The sequence below is a fragment of the Solanum verrucosum genome, unplaced genomic scaffold (assembly GCF_900185275.1).
Source record: "Solanum verrucosum unplaced genomic scaffold, falcon-dt-bn FXZP01000252.1, whole genome shotgun sequence".
NCBI lineage: Eukaryota > Viridiplantae > Streptophyta > Magnoliopsida > Solanales > Solanaceae > Solanum > Solanum verrucosum.
The window spans coordinates 6,587,140-6,614,873 of NW_026019988.1; the positions used below are offsets into that span (position 1 = coordinate 6,587,140).

At 32.6% G+C, this 27,734-nt stretch overlaps 2 protein-coding genes across 2 annotated transcripts in view; both read left to right on the plus strand.

The window, feature by feature from the left end:
• The first annotated feature begins 4,812 nt into the window (after window positions 1-4,812).
• LOC125818750 (putative UPF0481 protein At3g02645) overlaps window positions 4,813-27,734 on the plus strand; it is a 145,993-nt gene continuing 123,071 nt past the window's right edge. The window contains exons 1-2 of the mRNA XM_049498266.1: window positions 4,813-4,881; window positions 5,281-6,642. Coding sequence (XP_049354223.1) covers window positions 4,813-4,881; window positions 5,281-6,639 — 1,428 coding nt within the window. The 3' untranslated portion in view covers window positions 6,640-6,642. The remainder of the gene's footprint in view (window positions 4,882-5,280; window positions 6,643-27,734) is intronic.
• On the plus strand, window positions 8,468-9,508 carry LOC125819139 (UPF0481 protein At3g47200-like). The gene has a single exon (XM_049498653.1). It carries the CDS (start codon window positions 8,468-8,470, stop codon window positions 9,506-9,508), a length of 1,041 nt encoding a protein of 346 aa, XP_049354610.1.

The following is a 27,734-nucleotide window of genomic DNA, read 5'->3' on the forward strand; positions in this document are numbered from 1 at the left end:
CTACCACAACCCCCGCCAGTGGCAGAGTCAAGATTTTCAATATGGGGTTCAAAATTTGTAGAAATAGACACACGAAGTAGTCGAATGGGGTTCGACATCTACTATATATACATAAAAAAATAATTTAACCATGTATAAATAATATAATTTTTCGCCGAAGGGGGTTCGATGAACCCCCTTCGTACAAGGTGGCTCCCCCCCCCCACCCCCCCGCCCCCCAAAAAAAATATTAAAAGTTGTTTTTAAAGATATTCCTAATTTCATTTTTTTATTTTTTTACCCCCACCCCCACCTTAAAAAAATTAAGTTTGTTTTTATAAAATATTTTCAACTTCAAAATTTTATTTTTTCACCCCGATCCTCGACCTCCCACGCCCGGCCACCCCCCATCCCCCACTCCCCCAAAAGAAAAAAATAAGTTTGTTTTTAAAAAGTATTTTCAACTTCAAAATTTCATTTTTTTCACCCCTACCCTCGACCCCTCACCCACCTACCCCCCAAAAGAAAATTTTAAGTTTGTTTTTAAAATATATTTGCAACTTCAAAATTTCAGTTTTCACCCCTACCCTCGACCCCTCACCCACCCCCTATCAGCCCCCACCCCCAAAAAAAAAAATTAAGTTTGTTTTTAAAAAGTATTTTTTACTCACCAACCAAACTTGAGAAAATAAGCCAAAAATCTACTTGTTTTTCCAGAAAAAACATTTTCTAGGAAAACATTTTCCTTCCTACCAAACACACCCATAATATTGTATAATACTCCCTTCGTCCCATATTAGATAGGCATCTTACTAAAAATATTTGTCCCACATTACTTGATCACTTACTAAATTAGAATAGAATTAATTATTTATTTCTACTTTACCCCTACAATAATTATGGTCTTTAGAAGTTGAAACCAATTTTGAATATTTCAAAAATTATTTTTTTAAGAGGTTAATTAATATGACAAAAAGGGAGAAATAGTACAGTTGATCAATCTATTAATGGTTTCTTAATCACGGTGTAAAATAGAAAATGTCCATTTAATATGAAACAGAGATAGTAGCTATCTAATTATTTATCAAAAAATGAACAATATAACCAGACATTGATATGAAGTGAAAAGGGAAGCTTTAATATTTGGTTGACCACTTAATTCTAAGTCGTCTAGGAGGTATAAAGCTATTCCTTTCATTCCATATTAGTCGTTGCATTTATAACTATGCATTGCATCTGTATGTATCTTTGTTTTCATAACATAGTTCATTTTGGGGTGATATAATGGGCACCATTACCATACGATAGGAAAATAAAAATAATATTATTAACTATGGTCATTTTCACAAGGACAACTAAGTTCATCTTATTTCAAGAATATAATATAAAATATTAAAGGGTTAAATAGGATAAAATAATTAATTTAATCTTGATTTTGATAAAATAACAAGTTGAAATACTTATTCTTGATAATCGGTGACATATACTTAATTTCTAATTTAGCCATAAATAATGATGACCAATAAATCATGAATGGTGATTTATTTTAGTGAGACAAAATGTATAGATAGATGGCGCTGTGATAATGTAAGGTTCAACTTATAAGTTTCCTTGCTCGTTTATAGTTTAGTTTGCTAGATTTTTATCCGTACCTTCAAAGATATGTATACACACAAAAAAAAAAAGAAGTAAACTTTAACAATCACAATATGAAATTGATATGAATGATTCACTATTAATTTCTAAATAAACTTCTAAAAAGTGTGTTTACCAACAAACCATGTGAAACTTAATTTAACGAAAAAAATTATTGAATTTGCGTGAATAAAGTTTCATATTTATTTCTAAAAGAGAAGGCAAGTTACATGTAAGTGTTAAATATTGACCAAGTAGTGCATGGATTTTGATAAAATAACTAAAATGTCTTTTATCGTCCTTTTCCTACTCATGTACTATACAATTAATTTACCCGGAAGGAGACCTAGAAATAAAATAGTCTTGGAGCTTAATGAAATAATATATTTTTATTTTGTTGTGATATTAATGCACCTACTCAACTACCCTACTTCCGTAATATTAATTTTGCACCTAACTTTCTTTTGCCGTACTTAAAAGTGAAATATCGTGGAATATATATAGTCATTGACTTGAATCAGCGAATTTTTCAAAAAAAAAAAAAATTATTTGTCGGCCAAGAGCATTTTTGTATTGTAAGGCCACAAAATAAAGTGTTGAATTGAATAAATTTATGTATAACATATATTTTATATACTAAATTTGGAAATAATAAAAATATTAAATATTTTGTCTCGGATCTGGGGTGATGAAAATGACTACAAGTCAATAGGCAATTAATTTATACATAAAGTCCCACCTCCTAAACCTATTAATATGCTACTAAACTAATCATATTGAAATTAAGTTAGTTCTAACATCTTGAATTAATTACAAGGTATTCCATTAATTTGATAGTTATAAGTTACAAGATATTGGATATCTTTCCTTTCATACAATTTAAAATTCTTGTATTAGATACTTAATTTTAATTGAGTCAATCATGAAATGAATCTCTATCATTGTCGTCTTTCGTATTCCCTTGATTCATCACTTTTTAAATTGTAGAAGTGTTTCTACAAAAGTATTACTTAGTATCATGTTCTAGCTTCTACTTATAACTCTTATATAACAACAACACAACATATGGGGTTTGGCAGGGTAGATGTAGAATCTACATAAACCTTGCATCTACCTCAGAGTTGAGATAAAGAGGTTATTTTCAATAGCTTTTCGGCTAAACATAAAAACAATTTAGAAAAAAATTGTAATGAAATTAAGTATAAGAGGCAATAATAGATAGTAAAAAAATAACAAATAGTATAGCAAAATAGTACTACAGTAAAATAATACTATAATTGAACTATATGAAATTATATAAAAAGCGAAGAATAAGAAACTACAAGAATAGTCCTATGACTACTAGTAACGACAACAAGAAAATGCAGTCCTTACTAGTATATATGGTCACACTCCTACCTACTAACTTTTTACCCTAATTTATCGTCCTCCACACCTTCTTACTATAACATTTTAACAAAAAGAAAATATAAAAAATTAACTAAACCGTATCGAAATCAAAGAGAATTCGAACGTCTAATGTTAATGATGTAAAGCAAAATGATCAAATTGATATGATACAAATTTTATAAAATAATCGATCGAACCTAACATTAACACCCCCTACCCTACACGCATCTAGATAGCATCTTTAATTACCTGTATTTCTCTTCTTCTTTTTTTCTATATAATAGATACTTCATAGCAATGAAAAATTCAGGAGAAGCAAGAGTTGAGTAGAACAAAAGAAGAAACAACCAAACCAAACAGGTAATTTTGTTCATTTTCTCGTTCTACGCTAAACACTATCAATTAATTATATTATTTTGTACCTCAAATTGAAGAACCTGACTCAACCGGATAATCATTTTATTTAAAAGATTCTTAGTCATCGTTATTTTTTTTATTGTCAATAGTGTTTAATTTGATATTTACTTTACAATTTAATTAATTTGAATTTGCGATAGAAAATCTCATTGAAACATGAGTCTATTTTTAGGACTTAAATTTGAAGTCTTTAATCAACGAGAAGGGAGTAATTACCACTTAGCAGCAACTTTTGCTATTTACTCATCGTTTATTAGTCGTGTGTTCTTTTTGAAATGGTGTACCACTACAATTTTAATTTTATTTACACAATATCCACCTTGTGGAAATGATTCGTGCTATTAGTTTCTCAAGTAACCTAAAGGAAACTATACAATATCCATTTTCTTGAAGAGTATATCTTTTTTTTTTCTTTTGCAAAGAAGTGTTACTCCCTCAAATTGTCATTAATTTGGGATGATATAAAAAGAAAATGCTGAATACATATGCTAGCCCTTAAAATTAGTCCGGTGTTTTTCATTTAAATACTTATAATAAAGATTATAATTTATACCTATTGAATACTTGAATGATGTTTAAAATGTTCCTATTAAACATATTTTCGACAATATAGTTTTTAAAAATTTGATTTTCACGCATGTGACATGAAAATAGTTGTTAGAAGAAATTTTGTTGATATTTTCGTAGTTTTTTTCTGGTTGTTTTCGTAGTTTTGATATTAACTAGTTTCACGGCACGTGCGTTGCACATGTGTATTGTATATATAGTATATGATGTTGTAAAATAGAATTAATATTACTAAATTAAAGCTTTTTAGTAAATAATTATAATTGAACGAACATATGACAAGTGTTTTTAACTTTTTAATACATATTGTTATAGAGTTACTTGTATTTTGAGATCAAAATAACCATATATCATTAAAACACTTCAAAATACATTCAAAGTTTAGATATGGGAGAAAGTGACATTTCTTTAATAATATTATTTCTTACTTCACTCAATTTTGTAAACAAATCTAACCAACAAAATAGAAAAAAAATATTCATTCAAAAAATGTCACCAATAACCTTTCCTTTGAGGTTATGAACATAAATGATGTACACCATTTAAGTACAGATTAGAGTATATGTTTCCATTAAATTAATGTGTGTTCTTTTAAAAAATTTTAATAGATCAAATTAATTTCTTTTTCAACAGGTTGGGGTTCTTTTTATAAAGTAACATAACATGAGAGTTGATATATAGTAATATAATTTCCCTTTTATTGCTTTGTCCATTTCTTTTCAAATCAAATTCTGCAATGAATATATTGCTTTGGATTAATAGTAAAATGAGTTGACACTAAAAATAATAATATGTTTTTTTGTAGGATTTAGTTGGAGAAAGCGGATGGCACACTCCATTGAGATTACCACAATAGATAACCAAATTCCACTGCTTCAAACTGAAAAACATGAGGTATTTTTTTCCTTAACCCACTTTTATTAGGTCCAATTTAAGGCATAATAGATAAATGTGCCATTTAACTTGAATTCAACTTGCATCTATGCCCCCAACTTTGGTTATGCACAAGTAGATACTTAAATCTGTATAAAATTGAACAAGTGAACATATACGTATGTGACGTCCTACGTGGATTGTGCCACGTAGGACTCATGTGTCTACTTGCTCAAGTTTATACAAGTTTATGTGCCTACTTGTGCATACTCAAAGTTGAAGGGCATAAATGTAAAATGAGACCAAGTTAAAGGGCACGGAGCCAAGTTTGCCTTTTTACAAAACTTCTTCTTAATCAATTACACCCCCTAACTTGAAATTCCTTGTATTGCAAAGAACTATGACTCTAAACCATTACAGATTGAAGAGGAGAGGAAAGTGGATCATTTAATCGACATAAAGGACACAAATGATCAAGATCCATTAGGATCACAGACAAAGAAATCTGTAAATCAGATGTTTGATTTAGACAATTTGTCTATTGAATCGAGTACTATATTCAAAGTAAATGTGTGGCTACGTGAATCAAATCCAGTTGCTTATACACCAAAGATGGTCTCTATTGGTCCTTACCATAAGAAAAATCAACAACTTGGTCTAATGAAAAAGTACAAATTATTGTACCTACGGCGGTTTCTTCAACGAAAAGAGGGGCTTGACGTGGAAAGTTGCATTAGTGAATTGGAGAAACAGAAGGAGGAAGTACTAAAGTGTTACAATGATATAGAAGACCTCGATACTGATAATAGTCATGAATTTTGTCAAATGTTGTTGCTTGATGGTTGTTTTGTGGTTGAGTTTATTCGAGAATATTGTGAAATGTGTCCAAAAGGAGAAGAAAAGATTATAAATATTAATGATAATTACATATTTCGAGACTTGATGTTACTAGAAAATCAACTTCCTTTCTTTGTCCTCAACCAACTTCATTACATGACAAAGCAAGATGATGAATTACCATTGGCAATACTAGTGGGTAATTCATTTACCTTTTTTGTTGACTTGCCAAAAATGACCCCTGAATCCTTTAAAGAGACAAAATGTAATGAAAAAGATATCAAACATTTACTTCATTTAGTACACATATTTTCATGTCAAGGGAATCGCATGAAAAAATCAACCGATGACATAACATGGCATATGGTTATGCCAAATGCAACAGAGCTTTCTGAAGCTGGAGTTAGCTTTGCAAAAGTCAGTTTTATTAATAAAAACAAAGACAATATTGGTGATATGACAAATTTATTGGATATAAAGTTCGAGAAAGGATTGATGGAAATTCCTTGTTTTCGAGTGGAAGATGATACAGAAACCGTCCTCCGAAATCTCATTGCTTATGAGCAACAATCATTTGATGTACATCCTACCTATTTCAGTGATTATGCAACTTTCATGGATCATCTTATCGACTCAGACAAAGATGTGAATTTGCTTCGGCAAAAAGGAATCATAGTGAACTGGATAGGAGAGGACAAAGAAGTGGCTAGCCTCTTCAACAAAATCGGAAATGGGGTCACAACATATTCCGACTTCTATTACAAAGAAGAATTCAGAAAAGCAGTTGAACATTGTCAAAAACCATGGAACAGAATGAAGGCAAATTTGAAGCATAATTATTTTAGTAGTCCTTGGGTAGGAGCTTCAACTGTGGCAGCCATCATACTCCTCATACTCACAACTATACAGACTATTTTAGCTATCACAAGTGCCGTTAAGTAAGTAGTAATTATCATGATTGTCTCAATTGTAGTGTTTCCAATTTGCATTTGTGTTGATGAACTTACGACTTTTTCATATCCCCTTTATGTATTGGGTTTTATAATTGAATGTTAATTTAGTTTATTTCAAAATATCTATATATTTCACCTCCTACAACAACATGTATCAGATAGCTCTATTCACTATGCAAGCGAGCACATTAAGATCTAACAAAACAATCCCCTGCCCATTTTATTTGCATTCGCATTCACAACGTCAGCCAAAAACACCCCATATATATAAATTGTGTAATTACTAGACTGTGAAGAATGCAAGAAGTGGCATATTGTCAATTCTTGGATCAGATTCTCAAAGAGGAAAAAGATTGATTCATCTAATATTCTTGAATCCGTATAAGTTTCATTTGCAGGTTTATTCTAAGCTCTATATATTTGTATAAAATCTAATATTAAGGTCGGCATGGCGTTAAGGATGTGAAAGTGGTGGGGATGAGGACTACGGGGTTGGTACAGAGACGTTTTCAAAATTTTGATAGGATGAGTGCATTATTACAAAATGGGGATCTATGATATAAGTTTGACGCGGTTTGACCTTTAGATTTTTATTATTGAACCTGTTAAACTTCAAAAAATTATAGGTCCAAAATTAATTCTTTTCTATTCAACTATGTTGGAGATTGGTTAATCCTTATTGGATGAAAAAATGTAATTAAACATCGTAATTTCATGATAATAATTCGATCTACTTTTAAAATCTATGGATGAGTTTTTTTCAAAATATTATTTTCAACTTATTTATTAAACATTAAAAATAAATAAGAAACTCACTTAATTTTCAAAAAAAAAATAACAATCTTCCATCGTACTTAACACACCCTAAAAGTGTTCTTCTTCAACTAATTAAACTTGATATCAAATTTTAGAATAAATGGTGGTTTGAACACACAGTCAAAGTGGTAGATATATACTACGATATGTTTTCTTAATTGTAATGTCTATACACTTTATTCTATGATACTTTTCTCAAAATGCATATTATTTCATGTTAGTAATATAGGCAGGTTTGCTAGAAAATCTATATATAGTATACTCCTCATGCACTATTAGAAAAATTGAAATTAGCTACTAATTTCGTTGTTAGTTCGTCACTATTTTAGCTAACAAAAATTCGTCACTAAAGAAGATTAGCAATGAATTTTGCTGTTTAACTATAAAATTTGTCCTTCACTAAATTTAATTTTTTTTAATAGTGATACTCATAACTATATAGACTATTTTAGCTTAATTATCAGTTTTTTTTAATCAATTCAAGAAATTTGCTTGAACACACACTTGCTACTGCCAAACAGAAGCTCTCCACTTGACTTCTATATTGCCTAACACACTCCCATCAAAAATGATTTTTACAGATAATTAATTATCGGTAATAGAATTCATTTTCGTTAAATATATTTATTTAGAGGCAATTAATTACTAGCAACAATTACAAACAAAGAGCTGCACAAATCAGGAAACAAATGTTGTACTGTTACAAACAAAGAGTTGTACAAATCAAATATTTAATGAAAGATTTAAGAATTTGGACGCTACATGCATCAACTTTGCGACCATATTCAAAGTAAATGTGGGGCTATGGAAATCAAATCCAGATGCTTATACACCAATGTTGATCTCCATTGGTCCTTATCACAAGAAAAATTCTCAACTTGGCTCCATGGAAAAGTACAAACTGTTGAACCTACAACGATATCTCAAGCTGAAAAAGGGGCTTGATGTGGAAAGTTGCATTACTGAAATTGATAAACTGAAATATGAAGCACTAAAGTGTTATGGCGATAACCTTGACAGTGATATTGTTGAAAGTTTTTCAGAAATGTTATTGGTTGATGGTTGTTGTGTGGTTGAATTTATTCGAGAGTGCTGGGAAAATGAGGAAAAAGAAAACAGCATCACCAAATTGGTTACTAGAAAACCAACTCCCTTTCTTTGTGCTTGTCAGACTTTATCGCATGACATCACATCCTACTGAAGAGAACTTGTTGTATATGGTGAGACATACCTTGCTTAATACTTTTCCAAAGGTGAAATTTATACCCAAATCAGAAATTCAATTTATAACAGAAGGATTCGACCATTTACTTGATGTGGTACACATGTTTTGTCGCCCATCAGGTGAGAAAGTTCAACAAAAGATGAATGCTAGCACACAAAACCAGTGTTGCAAGATAAGTTTTTGTGGCAACAGTTTGCAATTATCAAAAGAAATCCCCCCTCATCTTAAACTTTGGCAATGCTATCATATTCCAACTGCAAGAGAGCTTTTTGACGCTGGAGTTAGCTTCTTAAAAATAGGATTTGTGGAAGAAAATGACGAGGATAAAGCATCACTATTCGATATCACGTTCGAGAAGGGATTAATGAAAATCCCATGTTTCGCGATTGACGATACTATGGAAACCTTCATGAGAAATATGATAGCTTTTGAGCAACATACTTCAATAAAACCATATCCTTATTTCTCGATGTATGCACATTTAATGACTCAACTTATTGGCTCACATAGAGATGTGAATTTTCTTCGCCAAAACAAAATCATCCTTGAGGGCATGGGAGATGACAAACAAGTGGCTAGCATCTTCAAGAAACTTTCAGATGGGGTGGCAATCACAGACTGTTACTTTTATTACATACAAGAATGCAGTAAATTGATTCAACATTGTGAGAAGCCATGGAATCAAATGAAGGCAAGTTTGAAGCACAACTATTTTCAGAGTCCTTGGGCAGGAGCTTCAACTGTGGCAGCTATTACACTTCTTGTGCTCACAGTTATACAGACTGTTCTGGCTTTTACCGGTTATGTTAATAAGTAATCTTTGTTGTAGCCAGTGGCGAATTTAGAGCCAAAAAATACGGCACCGGCACCCGTGGTTTCTTCGTAAAATTAGATATTTGATATATATATATATTTTCTAAGATTTGTATAATATTATATTTTGGCACCCGTACTACAAGAAATCTAAATGGTCCACATGATTTAATGTTGAGCTTTTGACCTTGAGGATTAAGGATCAATTCCCACTTCAATACATTTTACTTGGTGCACCCTTGTTCGAAAAATCCTAAATTCGCCTCTGGTTGTAGCTATGTAACACAACTGTTGACTCATCGAGTACTGATTCCTCATTATGCAATTATTTGTGTGTTGATGAGCTTAATATTGTGTCTCACCTCCATTATGGGGTAGGACTAAAGCTAATAATTTCAGCTCATATTTATAAAATTAGCTTATTTAATCCATATTTTTCTTTGAGGTAATTTTTTTTTTTTGCATTAATAGTATATTTGAGGTAAACTTGCTTGTGATTTGAGGCAAATTTTAAATCTTTAGTTTGTTCTCAAAGTATGTAATAAGATACATTTCGCGAATAAAAAAGGCCTATGCATATAAGGGAGTAGAGCATTTTTCTCATTATTGTTCCAATGTTCAGATAGAGCCCTACTAGGAGGAGTCTAGAATCGACTAGCTGAAGATGGAAATTTCCTTGAGTTTCCATTGGTGCTAAGTTATTTTCCAATGGGAGGGGAAGGGGGGGGGGGGTGTCTCCCTTTTGTTGGGAACTTAACATAATATTTTAAAGGAAAAATGCTCAAATATGCTATCGAACTTTGAGAAAAGACTCATTTATGTCGGCTAAATCATGGTACTGCCTTTATGTCTAGATCCATTTGTGCCATTATTTTTTAACGATTAGGATTTTTTCCACATACGTCTTTTATTAGAGGTCCACATCACCAAAACAACTAGTCAAAAAAAGTTCAAATATGTCATCGAACATTGAGAAAAAGTTCATCCATGCCATCTATTAATAGTTGAACTCAACCATGCCATTGTCGTAACAGAAATGACCCATTCGTGCTTATTTTTAATGGTCGAATTTGATGGTTTTGCAAAATATTTTTTTCCATGTTGCCTCTTGTCAGAGGTCCACCTGCCAAAATTAAAACCGATCTAATTTAATTAAATTTGAAATTAAACCTGACTCATTAACACCATATTCGACTCACCCTAACCCGTTTCCTTTTAATTTCTTCCCACTCAATTGGCAAGAAACTGACAGATGAATAAATCATTATACTTTGTAGAAGAAAAAATTGAAAGATTAGGACTTGTAAATACTGAATTTTTGAAGCTTTTGCTAAGGAGTCAAACATTAAAATGAGAGAAAATTTAGATCTAAGGATTTGGAGGAGAAATAAAAGGGAAACGGGTTAGGGTGGGTCATGTATGATGTTAATGTAGAATTCTCAAGTAAATGAATGAGAGAAATCAAAGATTGTATTAATGAAGAAAATTGCCAAGTACATGCTGCTTATATAGGAGTTGTTACAGAGTTTTTAGAGCCCTAGGCTAGCTACACTTGGAGTTATACAATTACAAGAATAGAGGATGACTACTACTACTACTACTACGACTATAACTCTTTAACAAAACACAATAGCCTAGTCGCACTAAGCAAACACAGTAGCCTAGTCCTAGTGCGACTTTAAGTACTCTTTAACAACTAACGTTGATTGTACCACGTTTTTCAACATGTTCCTTATCTTCAACACTTCCTCTCAAGCTAATGAGTGGAGGAACAGTTACTCCTAGCTTGCTTCTAAAACCAGCAAAGACTTACTTTGTCAGTGCTTTTGTATTAATGCTTGTTGCAGATATCTCAGTCTCTTTTGATGATTAAGAAATTACTGTAACATCTCGCTAATTGAAAGAACTAGAAAGAGTTAGAATTGGAAATAGTCATTTTAGGAAAGAATGAAAAATCTGGAAATTTGTTAAGTTATGTTACGTTTGGGTTTTTGGTCAACTTCAAACGACCATAACTCCTAACTCAGGATGAGTTAGGTGTGTTTCCAGGTATATACCGTAGGAAATATCTTGGAATTATCTTTCCAACTCCACCGAGTTTGCGCGATTCCGAGTTTGTATGAGTGATATATGCACAGTTGAAGTTGGGTTGTTCAAATAAGGAAAGTCTAATCCGGATTTTGGAAGGGTAGTTTGGTCTTTTCCATACCTATTAATTTAATTTCATTTTTTGGTAATTAGTTGGGGTCTAAACTGAACAAGGGTTTTGAGAGAAGAGAAAAAAAGAGGAGAAGGAGCAAGAATCATCAAGTTCTTCAAGAATCGCTTGTGGATTTCGTCAAGGGGTGATCCCTATGACGTATGTGAGACTTTCATAGAGTTGGGTTCGTTCACCCACGCGCCAATTAGTTCAGCGAAATTCGTCCTAAAAAGGGTTGAAAGTTTGATGTTCTTGATATGTATTCTCGAATTTGATGTCGTTCTTGAATTGGGCTGAGATTGAGAAGTTTCTGAGATCTTTACGTCGAATTATAGAGTTGTTTTGAGTTAGGTTCTTAGATACATTTGTTGGGTATATAAATCTAAAGAGAATTTGGGGAAAAGAACCGATTTTAGGCGATTTGGAGTTGGAAAACAAAGAAGCAAAAGTCAGGGGAAATCTGGGCACCAGGTCACGGACCTGTTCCTCAGAATTTACAATTTTTCTCCTCACGTCGCGGAGCGGTCACAGACCGTTCTGCCTCAAAATTTATTTTCGCGACCAAATATTTAAATACATCTCCACGTCGTGGACTTGCTTCCAGACAGTGATTTCTTGATCTTTTCTCATGTTTAACTATATCTAAAAATACTCATAAACATCATGAGATTGTTCCTATCACAAATCACAATCCTTGAATCCATAATTCAATTCAAGGAAAGTTAAGAGTCAAGTCAAGGAAAGTTAAGAGTCAAGTTAAGAGAAATTCATAAAATTTTCCAAAAGTCTTTTACAAACGTTTTAACTTTGTTTTAAGACTTAAGCTATGAGTTGAGTAAAGAGTAAGAGTAAAATTTCATTTCTTCAAAGATTATACGGGAACTAAGTATTCCCAAGAGTTAAAAATGTTTTCACATTTGAGCAAGAAAGGGAACATCGATTCCAAGAGAGATTTTAAGCTAAGTTTTGAGTAATAATCTCAAACCAAAGAAAGAAGTTTTGTTTTAAAAACATATGAGCTAAGTATATTTTTTGGAGTAGTATTGAGCACCGATATGGGGATGTGAGTTCATAATAACTCAAGTCTCCATAAACCATGTAGCCATCATGGGTAGTAAATGATCATACTTTTTAGATGATTCCTTAAGTGCTTTTTTAGCATAGACTAGTGGATTCACTTAGTTAAGGCGTTCTATATGACGGCAAAGTATAGGACAGTTCTGGGAGCGTGGCAAAGACATTGTATCACCACTTAGTGGATCCACTTAGTTAAGGCGTTCTATATGACGGCAAAGTATAGGACAATTCTGGGAGCGTGGAAAAGACGTTGTATCACCACTTAGGCTCATAGTGATGGTTGTCGGTTAAAGAAAATCCCATAGTATTATATTACTTTACAAGTAAACCGAGTTGTTATTGCATTTCTTTAACAAATTGAGTTGCTACTACTGTTTTAAATGCTTTGTATAACTGCACCATTATTGTTGTTTACTTTGCATTTGAGTTAAGTTATTCATGAGTTGAGTAAAGCCAAGGTACGTGTTTCTTTCAGATTCCTTTCAAGCTTATGTTATTTTTAGTATTCCCATCGCATACTCGTACATTCAATGTACTGATGCCATTTGGCTTGCATTAGGAGACTGCGATACTTAGGAAATTATCTCACTTCTTTCACACTCATTTCATGCGATAGAGTTCATCTCTATAAAGTCTCTTTCTAATTCATGCTTGCGCGTGTTTTTTCAATTAATCATGCCTCCATGAAGAGCTATCAGAGGTCGTCCTGCTAAGCATAATATTGAGGTGCAAGAGGTACCCAATGCACCTGAAGTACAACCCCAATGAGTAGTTACTAATGCTGAATTTAGGGAAGCGATAAAAATGTTGAGTCAAGCTGAGACCAACCAAGCTAGGCAGAGAGAGAACCGACAGGAAGGGATTGACACATCAAGGATTTGTGAGTTCTTGAGGATGAATGTAACACCCCAGAGAATTTTTTCGAACTAAGACTCGAGCCGTCCTTCATGTGGAGTGAGATTTTACCGAGGAATAAAATTTCTTGAGTGTTGAGTTAAGGTCCCTAGGTATAGCACATTGAGTTCCAAGAAGAGTTGAATTGGAAATAGTCATTTTGGAAAGAATCTGGAAAATTTGGCTATGGAAAAAAAGGAGTTTTTGGTCAACTTTGAGCAGTTGTAACTCCTAGCTCAAAATGATTTAGGTGAATTTCTAGTTATGTCTGGAAAGCCCTTGGAATGATCTTTCCAACGCCACCGAGTTTTCTTGATTCCGAGTTCGTATGAGTGACTTATGCCCTTTGGAAGTTGGGCTGTTGGCACAGTCGCACAGTGCAGTTTGTTTAGTCCGAAAATTTTAAGGGTATTTTGGTCTTTTCCCTAATCATTTCTTTGGGTTATATTAAGGTGTTAGACTGATGTTTGGATCATTTTTGTCCCTTTTTAAAAGAGTGAGAGTGAGGGTTTTAGAGAGAAAGAAGAGGAAAAGAAGAGGAGAAAGAGAAGAAGAAGCTAAGGATCGTCGTGGATTTTCGTCGGGGGTGATCCCTAATCAGGTATGTGAGTTCTTTAGTGTGGGTTGATCCTTTCCCCCACACACCAAGCTCATTTTATGATTTGAGAAAAGATTGGATTTGTTGTTGAAGTTGTTGAAGTTGTTAGTTGTTGTTGATGTTGTTAGTTGTGTTGTGGAAGTTATTGTTGGTTGTGGGACATGATTTGGTTGTGTTCTTAAGCTGAAATCTATTGTATATTGAGGGATTTTATGATCCTTAGTGTTGGTTGGTTCATACCCCCACACACCAACTCGTTTTTAATTCCAAGAAAAGATGTATTTTGGTTGTTGAAGTTGTTGGTTGTGTTGTTGAAGTTCTTGCTGATTTGGGATAGGATCTGGTTGCGTTTTTGAGTGGAATCCACTGTATGTTGAGGGGTTTATGACCCCAAGTGTTTGGGAAAAGAACCTTTGAGGTTGAGAGGGTTTAGAGTTGGCAACATGAAGGAGAAAAGTTGGGCAGCTTGCCTGAAGCAAGTCTGCGTTGCAGCTGTGTTTACCTCTGTGAACAGAATCTGTTCTGTTTTTAGAATTAAATTTCGAATTTTTTTCTTAAGTCTAGCTGTCCTAAATTATTCCTAATCATCATGGGGTCTTTCCAAACACAAATCATTACCCTTGAATTCATAATTCCAATTCAAGTGAAGTTAGTTTCCAAGTCAAGTGAAGTTAGTTTCAAAATCAAGTGAAGTTAGTTTCCAAGTCAAGTGAAGTCAAGCTTAGAAGTAGGTAAGTCAAAACAAGTCTTTAAGGTTTTCCAAGAGTCTTCATTGATCGTTTTAACTTCATTTTAAGGCTCAAGTTAAGTAAAGAATGAAGAGTTCTGAGTCAAGAGTTTCAAGTCAAGTCAAAGTTAAGAATTTCATGTTAAGTTAAGAGTTTCACATCAAGCCAAGAGTTCAAGTAAAGTAAAGAGTTTCAAGTCAAGTAAAGAGTAAAGAGTCAAGAGTTTAAAGTTGAGTTCATTTCTCAAAGTTATTAGGGAACTATGTATTCCCAAAGGAGTTTTAAAGAAATGTCTTTACATCTAAACAAGGTTGGAAATTGAGATTTCCAAAGAGCCTTCGGGCTAGTTTTTGAGTAATTATCTCATATCAGCAGGAATAAATATGTTTTAAAAACATAAGAGCCAGTACATTTTTGGGAGTAGTATCGAGCACCGAATTGGGGGAGCGTTCAAAGAACCCACAGCCCCCATAGAACCATGTTAGCCACCATGGGTAGAAAAGGATCATACTTTTTAGATGAATCCTTTTCAGATTAGACTAGTGGATCCATTAGGCAGTTCAGGTCTTATACCTTTGGCCGGGTATAAGATGCTCTGGCAGCGTGAGGTCGATCGCTGTATCATCACTATAGCTCTTATGTGATGGTTGTCGGTTAGAGAAACTCCCACAGCAGTTATTGTATTTTTATACACAGAAATTATTGTATTTTATATACATCAGTTCAATTGTATTTCTATATACATCTCAGGCTTATTGTATCCTTGTGTACACACAGAGTTTATAACATGTTTTAAACAGTCTTTCTTTATATCGCACTTGTTTTAAATTGCCTTCTATTAAAAGAAGTCAATCAGGTTGAGTTCAGTTATTCAAGAGTCGAGTATCTTGAGTTGAGTATCTATCTTGAGTTGAGTATCTATCTTTGAGTTGAGTATATATCTTTGAATTGAGTATCTGTCTCTGAGTCCAATATCTATCTTCTGAGTTGAGTAAGTTTGAGTAGTTTTGAGTATTCCTTGAGTTGAGAAAGTTTGAAAAGAGGTAAGTTGTTCAGTTTATTCCAGTTTTTCTTCTAGCCTATGTTGTTTAGCTTTCCAGCTTACATACTCGTACATTCCACGTACTGAGCCGTTTGGCCTGCATCTTTTTATGATGCAGACACAGATATTCAGGATCATCAACAGGAGATTCGTTGATACATCCAGGAGTTCCAGTTAGCTATGACAAGCCTCTTTGCTTCCGGAGGATTTCATTTACCTTTCAGTTGTATCAGTTGTTAAGAGGTCGTGGGTCTTGTCCCGGCTTCCATCTTTATCAGTTAGAGGCTTCATAGATAGACAATAGAGTTTCAGAAGTCTCTTCATTTATTTTGTTAAATGTTTTGAAGACTAAAGTTGCCTTTTATGGCGAGTTGTATATATATATTCTATTATACAGAGTTTTCTTTTGAGTTAAAGATTTGTAAAGTTGAGTTTATAAACTCTTATTCAGTTTTAAGCTCTTGTATGCTTAAGTTAGTATTTCGCTTGGAGTCAGCCAGGATGAGGGTTCGCTTGGGGACCAGCAATGGTCTTCGAGTGCCGGCCACGTCCAGGGTGTTGGCTCGGGGCGTGACAATGAATCCTCTAAGTTTCACTGGTTCAAGCACTACTGAGGATCTAGAGAACTTTATTGAGGAGCTGCAAAATGTGTTTGAGGTCATGTACGTTGCCGATGCTGAGCGAGTTGAACTAGCTGCATATCAATTGAAAAAAGTTGCTAGGACTTGGTTTGACCAGTGGAAGAAGGGTAGAGCTTAGGGAGCACCACCTGCTAGTTGGGCTTGTTTTGAGGAAGCCTTCTTGGGGAGTTTCTTTCCCCGAGAATTGAGGGAGGCTAAGGTACGAGAGTTCCTCACACTTAAGCAGGATTCTTTTAGCGTTCATGAGTATGGGTTGAAGTTCACCCAACTATCCCTTTATGCTCTAGAGATGGTTGCGGATATGAAGAGTAGAATGAGTTTGTTTAATTTGTTGTTGGGCTTTCTCGTATGTCGAGTAAGGAAGGTAAGGCTGCAATGCTAATAGGTGACATGGAAATATCAAGGTTGATGGTCTATATGCAGTAGGTTGAAGAAGAGAAGCTGAGGGATAAGGAGGAGTTTAGAAACAAGAAAGCAAAGATAGGAAATGAGTCCGGGCAACAAAGAAGTAATGTGAACCATTCGTCCTTTCAGCAAAAGCAAAAGGGACCTGCTCTATCATCTGCTAGTGTACCTGCACCCAGAAACAAAGGTGAGTACAATAGTCATAATTCACAGCACTTCAGGGCTAGACCTGCCCAATCTCATGGTATTGTGGCACAAAGAGGTAACTAGGCTCCTGCATGTGTTACGTGTAGTAGAACCCACCCAAGTAAGTGTCGCGATGGCTCCACAGGTTGCTTCAAGTGTGGACAAGAAGGTCACTTCATGAAAGAGTGCCCTAAGAACCGGCAAGGTAATGGAAATCAGGGCAATAGATCCCAATCTTCATCAGTTGCTCCACCAGACAAGGCTGGACCTAGAGGAGCTACTTTCGGTACTAGCGGAAGAGCAAACCGCCTTTATGTGATCACTAGTCATCAAGAGCAAAAAAATTCTCCAGAAGTTGTCACTGGTATGATGAAAGTCTTTACTCTTGATGTTTATGTTTTGGTAGACCTAGGAGCAAGTTTATCTTTGGTGACTCCTTATGTTGCAAATAATTTTGATGTCCTCCCTTAGAAACTTGGTGAACCTTTTTGTGTTTCTACACCGATTGGGGAGTTTATTCTAGCTGAGTGAGTATATCGTGATTGTGTTATTTCTATCAATCACAAGAACACCATGGCTGATTTAGTTGAGTTAGACAAGGTAGATTTTGATGTAATTCGAGGTATGGACTGACTTCATGCCTGTTATGCCTCCATTGATTGTAGAAATCAAGTTGTTATGTTCCAAATTCCTAATGAGCCCCTTATAGAGTGGAATAGTAGTTCAATAGTGTCTAAGGGTCGTTTCATTTCGTTCCTAAAGGCGAGAAAGTTGGTTTCCAAGGGTTGTGTCTATCATTTGGCCCGAGTTAAGGATTCCAGTGTTGAGACACCTCTTATTGAGTCAGTTCCAGTTGTGAGTGAGTTTCCAGAAGTCTTTTCTTATAATCTACCCAGTCCCTCCTGAGAGAGAAATAGACTTCGGTATAGATATCATTCCAGACACTCATCCTATATCTATTCTGTCATATAGAATGGCGCCAACAACGTTGAAAGAGCTAAAAGAGCAGTTGAAATATCTTATTGATAAGGGTTTTTGTCGCGCCCCGAGCCTACACCCTGGGCGGAACTGGTACTCGGGAGCCATTACTGGCTTACTTACTCAGTGGAAGACTTAGACATAAGAAAGATAATTCAAATAAAAGATAACTCAACATGTCTCAAAACTAAACTCATAATGTCTTAAGAAAATAAATATTTAACTTGGCCAAAGTGGCAACTTAAATCTGAACATAAGACAATAACAAGATAATGACGAATGAACTAACATCTGACTGACTGTCTATGAAGCCTCTAAAACAACTGAGATGGATGTCATGACAGGCCTACGACATCCTAATGAACTAAAATGGTAAAGTAATGAAAAAGGGGATCCTCCGGAATGCAAGGAGGCTCACCAACAACTCTGAAGCTTAACTGGATCAACGATGCGCTGGATGTTGATCCTGGTTACTTGTGTTTGCATCATAAGACGATGCAGGCTAATTTGCATCAGTACATTGAATGTACGAGTATGCGAGTTGGAATACTAAACACAACTTAAGCTTGAAAAGAATCTGAAAGGAACTGAAGAACTTACCTGGCTCAACTCAACTCAACACAACTGAACTCATTTCAATATAAAGCAGTTTAAAAAAACAAGTGCAATTTAAAGAAAAACTGTTTAAAACATGATGTCAACTCTGTGTGTATGCAAAGATACATATAACTCTGAGATGTATGTAAAAATACAAATAAACTGATGTATATAAAAATACAAAATACTGTTGTGGGAGTTTCTCTAACCGACAACCTTCACTTATGATGATACAACACTTTACCTCACTGCGCCAAGGACCATCATATACTTTGTCGGGGGTATAAGACCTAACTCACTAAGTGGATCCACTAGTCTATGCTAAAAAACAAAAGATTCATCTAAAATGTATAACCCTTTTTTACCCATGATGGCTACATGGTTTATGGGGGTTGTGGGTTCTCTGAACGCTCCCCCATATCGGTGCTCAATACTACTCCCAAAATATGATACTATCTCTTTATGTTTAAAAACATATTTCTTTTTGTGATTTGAGATAATTGCTCAAAAACTTAGCTCAAAGGCTATCTTGGAAATCAAAGTTTCCCCTCTTGCTTAATTATGAAAGCATTTACTCTTTTCTGAAAACTAGCCCAAAGGCTCTTTGGAAATTGATGTTTCCTTTCTTGTTTAAATGTGAAAACATTTTAAACTCTTTGAGAATACATAGTCCCCATATACTTTTGAAGAAATGAACTTCAAGCTTTAACCTTTCCTCTTTACTCAACTTGAAATTTAAGTCTTAAAACAAAGTTAAAAGCATTTGCAAAAGACTTCTTGAAAAGACTCTAAGAACTTCCTAAACTTGGCTCTTGACTTTTCTTGAATTTGAATTTATGGAGTCAAGGTTATGATTTATGTTTTTGGATTATTTCTAGATGTTTAGAAGTCATTTAGAGTAGTTAGAATCAATGGAAAGTATTAGTACACTTTAGAAGGACTTAAATAGGCTAAACGACGAAAACTGGTGAAAAACGACGATTTGGGCGCATCCTGGGCGCACCGCGCCAGCCCCAACTTACGGGGTTTCAAATCTGGTGCACTGCTGACGCACCGCCCTAGCCTTCTTGGTGCTATGAGGGCGCGTCGCGCCACCTGTTCCTTAGGCAAAAATCTGACGAACTTGTGGTCTCATTTTCTGATCTTAAATCGATTTTAATCGATTCTTTTTCTCAAATTCACTTTAGAATCAGGTACCCAAGGTATATACACAAAATCTAACTCATACAACTCAAGGAATCAACACTTTAATAACAAGAAACTCCTTGATTTCAACTCATATTCAAGAACGAAATCAATTCAAGAACAACTATCAAGAACATCAAATTCTCAATCTTTTTAGGATGAAAATTCGCTGAATTAAATATGCTTGGCGCGTGGGTGAACTAACCCAAAGCTATGTGATCTCACATACCTTGTAGGGATCACCCCCGACGAAAACCATGATCTAAGCTTGAAGAACTTGACGATTTCCTTGCTTTATCTTTTCTCCTCTTCTTTGCTCTTCTCTAAAACCCTAACTCTTTTCCAAAAGCGTAAACTGAACAAGTTCAGTTTAGACCCTTAATTAATTCACTAAAATGAATTTAATTAATTGGATAAGGAAAAGACCAAAATACCCTTCCAAAATCCGGATTGGACATTTCCTTATTCCAACAGCCCAACTTCCAAAGGGCATAACTCACTCATACGAACTTGGAATCGCACAAACTCGGCGGCGTTAGAAATATCATTCCAAGAACTTTCCTACCATATTTGGAAGTGCTCCTAAATCATCCAGATCTAGAAGTTATGGCCGTTTAAAGTTGACCAAAAACTCACTTTTTCCTAACTTAACAAAATTTCCAGATTTTCATTCTTTCCAAAAATGACTATTTCCAATTATTGGTTTCACTACTAAAAAACTTCTAAAAAATGACGGAAGAAAAAGCGACGGACAGCGTCGCTCCAAAAAAGCGACAGACTAAGAGATGTCGTCCGTCGCTTTTTAATTAAAATAATTATTTTTAAAATTATTTTACCAAAAGTGACGGACTGCATCTCTTAGTCCGTCACTTTTTTTTACGGATTTTTTCGCTAAATGTATATATAATTAATAATAATGTATTTAATATATATAGAGACGTCGTCCGTCACTTTTTATTAAAAATAATTATTTATAGATTAAACAATAACCACGCTGTCCGTCGTTTTATTTTATTTTATTTTATTAATTAGTTTTTTAAAAAAGCGACGGACGGCATCTCTTAGTCCGTCGCTTTTTGGTCAAAATATCTAGTCAAACATTTTAAAAAAGCGACGGACAACGTCTCTTAGTCCGTCGCTTTTTAATTAAAATATTTTTTTTTCATTTTTTTAAAAAGCGACGGACGGCATCGCTTAGTCCGTCACTTTTTTTCGCGTATTTTTGCTAATTAATTATTTTATATAGATAGTTACGCAGTCCGTCACTTTTTATTAAAAATAAATATTTATTAATTTAAAAAAAGTTACACCGTCCATCGCTTTTTATTAATTTTAATTGTTTAATTATTTTTTAAATTAGCGACGGACAACATCTTTATGTCCGTCGCTTCTTGGTCAAAATATCTGGTCAAATATTTTAAGAAAGTGACGGACAATGTCTCTTAGTCTGTTGCTTTTTGATCAAAATGTTGGTCAAACATTTTTTTTGAAAAGTGACGGACATAGAGACGTTGTCTGTCGCTTTTTTAAAAATATTTGCACTAGCAGACGCGATTTTCTCCATTTCTCCATATAAAAAACAAAATTGAGAAATATTTTGATTTAATTTTATTTAAATCGTCTTCCGGAGAATGGTTTTGTGTAAAATAAAAAACAAAAAAAATTATAATACCGACTTTCAGATGTCGGTAAAATTAAAATATGTAATAAATTAATATTTTCAATTAACTTTAAATAAATCGTCCTTCGAATGACAGTTTTATATAAGTTAAAAAATAATTTAATATAAAATACCGACTTCCCGATGTCAATATTATTTAATTAACATGATTACTTTTTATTTATCTTAAAATTTAATGTGATACCGACCTCATGAGGTCGGTATTTTTTATTATATCTAATTACTTTTAATAAAAGTGACATCCGGAGGTCGGTATGTTTAAAATATTCCTATTTATCATAAGTTTGCTATTGTGCATAATATTAAAATTTCATTTTACACCTACGATTAATTGTTCAAAAAGTGTAACAATTTTGTATACTTTTACAAATAAAATGTTAGAATTCGTGAAATAAAAAAAAATATATCTATAATCCATATTTAGAGTATGAAACTACGTTGATATGAATTAGGAGATAATTATACTTATATTTATAGAGTAATGTACAAATCCTATCAATCCGTCGTCTAGTCATAAACTTAATATCTCATGTCATGATGTAGTAGAGGTGAAGAGCTAACATATAATCCATTCCAGTATGAAATGCGAGATAGTAGTATTATATACGTTCGATCTTGAATGGATGTCAAGTGTAGTGATCACCTCCTAATTATGATGACATGTAAAGGATATTTCATCGGAGTATGAAATACGTTGATTAATTATATATATATATTCCTCGAGTAGTTTAACAAATCAAGTCGTATATACTAGTGGTTCAGATATGAAATACATTATCAATTAAAGAAATACCGATGATCAATTCAAGGAGATTTATATATTAAATTTGATATTGATAAACTTTTGTTGATCAATAAAATTAAATTTATATAATTAGAAGGTATATAATTTAAATTTATAAAATTAACTTGATCGATAAATTAAATTTATTAAATTAAACTTTTGTTGATGTGTAGTTAAATTTTTTTTTTTTTTATATATATATATATATGGCCAAACACATATACAACCCCTCTAACTTGTCCACATTTTTCATTTTGGCACTTTATCTTAGCCTTGTTCCATTTTAACCCTTGAACTCCATTTTTTATGTTCCATTTTAACACGAAATACTATTTTTATAATTTATTTATTTTTATATATATTCTTCAATTGCAACTTCTTATTTTAAATCGACATGTGTCATTTAATTTTAGTTAAAAAATTAAAAATTAACAAAAAATAATTCTTTTAAAAAAATAATAATTTCTTTTTAAGTGTGTTATGTATTTTTGTGTGAAAAATAACCGAAGAAATTGTGTTGGTTTTCTATCTTTAAAATCACTGATAACCTAACAAAGTCAGTCGAGTTTTAACATTGTTTAGTAGTGTTATTAGCAATGAACAAGAGTCTTTTTTTAGTAGTGTTATTAACTAAGTCAGTCGAGTCTTTTTGAAGATGGGTTTTTTTATTCGTATTGATTTATATTAAAAATTAAAAGTGAGTATTTGTGTTAAATTTAGATAGCATAGATGATAAGAAAAAATAAATAAGTAGTGTTATTTAATTTGATTGAATGTTTAAGAAAGAAAATCAAAGAACTTTCGTCAATTTATTTTCATGCAAAAATGCAGAGAAATATCAAAAAATAATATTATTGTTTGAAAATTTTTATGTTCGTTCGCGAATGTTTAATTTTTTTAATTAACAGTCACCCATCTATTTTTTTAAAATAAGAAATTGCAATTGAAGAACATAAATAAAAACAAATGATAAAAAATAGTATAAGTGTTTAAATGGTACAGAAAAAATGGATTTTAAGGGTTAAAATGGAACAAGGCTAAGTTGGAGTGCCAAAATGAAAAAATGAGGGCAAGTTTGAGGGGTTGTATATGTATTTGGCTTATATATATATATATGTATGTATATGTAATTTTAATTAATAAAATCAACCTCAAAAGGTGAGTTTATATTAAAATAAATTAATAAATACCGACCTAAAGAAGTCGGTATATTTAAATAATTATTTTATTTAGATAATATCGACTTCACGATGTCGGTATGTTGACACCTAATTTTGACAGACCTATAACCCTTTCGGAAGTGCTATTTGGTTAAATACGTGTTTTTTTAAAAATATTCCGAGTTTAAATTTTTAATCGATTTTGTCTAAAAATTATATATTTTAGTTTGCATGCTTTATAAAATTATCGTAAATATTATTAAAATATTTTTAAAATTATAAGTAAAACTCGGAATAATTATTTTATTCAAATGTTTTAAAATTTAAGTGATTTTTATTAAATAAATAAAATGTTATAATATTTGTAGTATTTTAATTGGATAGCATTTCTTTAATTTTTCTCGAAATCATTTAATTTTTAGCCCATTCTAATCTAATTCCTTTCAATTTTAGCTTTTTCCTTATTCAATTCATTGCAATTCTAGCCTCCTCAATCCAATTTCGTTTTTCAATTATAGCCTCTTATATCAATTTTAGTTGCAATTTTAGTCATCATTCATTCATTGCAATTATAACCCTTTTTGTCCAAATCTTGAAACATTAGTTTAAATCTTAACCGTCCAGCCTTTAAGTGAATCCTAGATCAAATCCTAGCCGCTCATCTTAACTAATCCAATGGCTCAAATTAAATCTACCTAACCTTCCTATTTTTTACCTAAAAAAAGACCAAACCCTCTAATCTCTTATCTCTCAAGCAGCCCTCCTCCCGCCGCCCTCCTCTTCTCATCTCTTCTCTCCTTGCTCCCTCCCGTCTCTTCTCACCAGCGAGACAAATCGCCGCCTCTCTCTCGTCTCTCCAATCAGCGAAAGTTCGTTGCTCTGTCTCTCCCTCAACTGCTCCGGCCAGTGAGCTCCAAGCAATCAACATCAGCAGCCGGCGAGGAGAGCAACAACATCTCTGGCCAACTGACCCTGACCTCGATCCACTGCCCTTCTCCTTTAATTGAAGGTTAGGGTTTCATAATATTATTTTTAATTTCTTTCAATTTGAGTATTGAATTTGTTAATTACTGTATTGAATTAGTTTTTTTATTGATTGTTAGTTTGAGTGATTGTTAGTTAGTAAGTGAATGATTTAGGGGTTTTTGATGGTTAGTTTGAATTAGGGATTATTTGATTGTTAGTTTGTGTTTGTTGATTGTGAAATGAAAATTTTAATGTTGGGGTTTGTTTGAATTAGGGTATCTTAGGATTTGTTTGAAATTCGGTATTTCTTGAGTTAATTAGTTCGATTTTGGAATTGTAAGATTAGATTGAATTAGGGTATTTAAGGAGTTGTTTGAATTTAGGATTTTAGCACTAGTTAGATTTTGGGATTTTAGGACTAGTTTGAATTTGTGATTTCAAGACTAGTTTGAATTTTGAATTTAGGACTAGTTTGAATTATTATTGAAGTTGAACTTAGAATTTGAAAATGAACTTGAACTTGAACTTGAACTTAGAATTTGAAGTTAAACTTAGAACTTGAACTTAGAATTTGAAGTTAAACTTAGAACTTGAACTTGAAATTAGCACTTGAACTTAGAACTTGAACTTGAACTTAGAATTTGAACTTGAAATTAGAACTTGAACTTGAACTAGAACAAGAACTTGAACTTAGAACTTGAACTTGAACTTAGAATTTGAAGTTAAACTTAGAACTTGAACTTGAAATTAGAACTTGAACTTGAACTTAGAACTTGAACTTGAACTTAGAACTTGAACTTGAACTTGAACTTAGAACTTGAACTTGAAATTAGAACTTGAACTTAGAACTTGAACTTGAACTTGAACTTAGAATTAGAACTTGAACTTGAAATTAGAAATTGAACTTGAACTTAGAACTTGAAATTAGAACTTGAACTTGAAATTAGAAATTGAACTTGAACTTAGAACTTGAACATAGAACTTGAACTTGAAATTAGAATTTGAACTTGAACTTAGAACTTGAACTTAGAATTTGAACTTGAACTTAGAACTTGAACTTGAAATTAGAACTTGAACTTGAACTTAGAATTTGAAGTTAAACTTAGAACTTGATGTTGAAATTAGAACTTGAACTTGAACTTAGAATTAGAACTTGAACTTGAACTTAGAAATTGAACTTGAACTTAGAACTTGAAATTTGAGTATTGAATTTGTTAATTACTGTATTGAATTAGTTTTTTTATTGATTGTTAGTTAGTAAGTGAGTGATTTAGGGGTTTTTGATGGTTAGTTTGAATTAGGGATTATTTGATTGTTAGTTTGTGTTTGTTGATTGTGAAATGTTAATGTTAGGGTTTGTTTGAATTAGGGTATCTTAGGATTTGTTTGAAATTCGGTATTTCTTGAGTTAATTAGTTTGATTTTGGAATTGTAAGATTAGATTGAATTAGGGTATTTAAGGAGTTGTTTGAATTTAGGATTTTAGCACTAGTTAGATTTTGGGATTTTAGGGCTAGTTTGAATTTGTGATTTTAAGACTAGTTTGAATTTTGAATTTAGGACTAGTTTGAATTATTATTGAAGTTGAACTTAGAATTTGAACATGAACTTGAACTTGAACTTAGAATTTGAAGTTAAACTTAGAACTTGAACTTGAAATTAGCACTTGAACTTAGAATTTGAACTTGAAACTAGAACTTGAACTTGAACTAGAACTTGAACTTAGAACTTGAACTTAAACTTAGAACTTGAACTTGAAGTTAGAACTTGAACTTGAAATTAGAACTTGAACTTGAATTTGAACTTGAACTTGAACTTAGAACTTGAACTTGAACTTAAAACTTGAACTTGAAATTAGAACTTGAACTTAGAACTTGAACTTGAACTTAGAATTAGAACTTGAACTTAGAATTAGAACTTGAACTTGAAATTAGAAATTGAACTTGAGCTTAGAACTTGAAATTAGAACTTGAACTTAGAACTTGAACTTGAAATTAGAATTTGAACTTGAACTTAGAACTTGAACTTGAACTTAGAATCAGAACTTGAACTTGAACTTAGAATCAGAACTTGAACTTGAACTTAGAAATTGAACTTGAACTTAGAACTTGAAATTTGAGTATTGAATTTGTTAATTACTGTATTGAATTAGTTTTTTTATTGATTGTTAGTTAGTAAGTGAATGATTTAGGGGTTTTTGATGGTTAGTTTGAATTAGGGATTATTTGATTGTTAGTTTGTGTTTGTTGATTGTGAAATGAAAATTTTAATGTTGGGGTTTGTTTGAATTAGGGTATCTTAGGATTTGTTTGAAATTCGGTATTTCTTGAGTTAATTAGTTTGATTTTGGAATTGTAAGATTAGATTGAATTAGGGTATTTAAGGAGTTGTTTGAATTTAGGATTTTAGCACTAGTTAGATTTTGGGATTTTAGGGCTAGTTTGAATTTGTGATTTTAAGACTAGTTTGAATTTTGAATTTAGGACTAGTTTGAATTATTATTGAAGTTGAACTTAGAATTTGAACATGAACTTGAACTTGAACTTAGAATTTGAAGTTAAACTTAGAACTTGAACTTGAAATTAGCACTTGAACTTAGAATTTGAACTTGAAACTAGAACTTGAACTTGAACTAGAACTTGAACTTAGAACTTGAACTTAAACTTAGAACTTGAACTTGAAGTTAGAACTTGAACTTGAAATTAGAACTTGAACTTGAATTTGAACTTGAACTTGAACTTAGAACTTGAACTTGAACTTAAAACTTGAACTTGAAATTAGAACTTGAACTTAGAACTTGAACTTGAACTTAGAATTAGAACTTGAACTTAGAATTAGAACTTGAACTTGAAATTAGAAATTGAACTTGAGCTTAGAACTTGAAATTAGAACTTGAACTTAGAACTTGAACTTGAAATTAGAATTTGAACTTGAACTTAGAACTTGAACTTGAACTTAGAATCAGAACTTGAACTTGAACTTAGAATCAGAACTTGAACTTGAACTTAGAACTTGAACTTGAAATTTAACTAATTTTAGAACTTTTCGTGCTAGGCAACTGAGGAAACTCAACATCTAAAAAAGTTGATACAAGACTATATTGCTTCT

Coding starts and splice junctions, on each gene's coding strand:
- LOC125819139 (XM_049498653.1), top strand. CDS start 8,468: ATGGCGATAACCTTGACAGTGATATTGTTGAAAGTTTTTCAGAAATGT.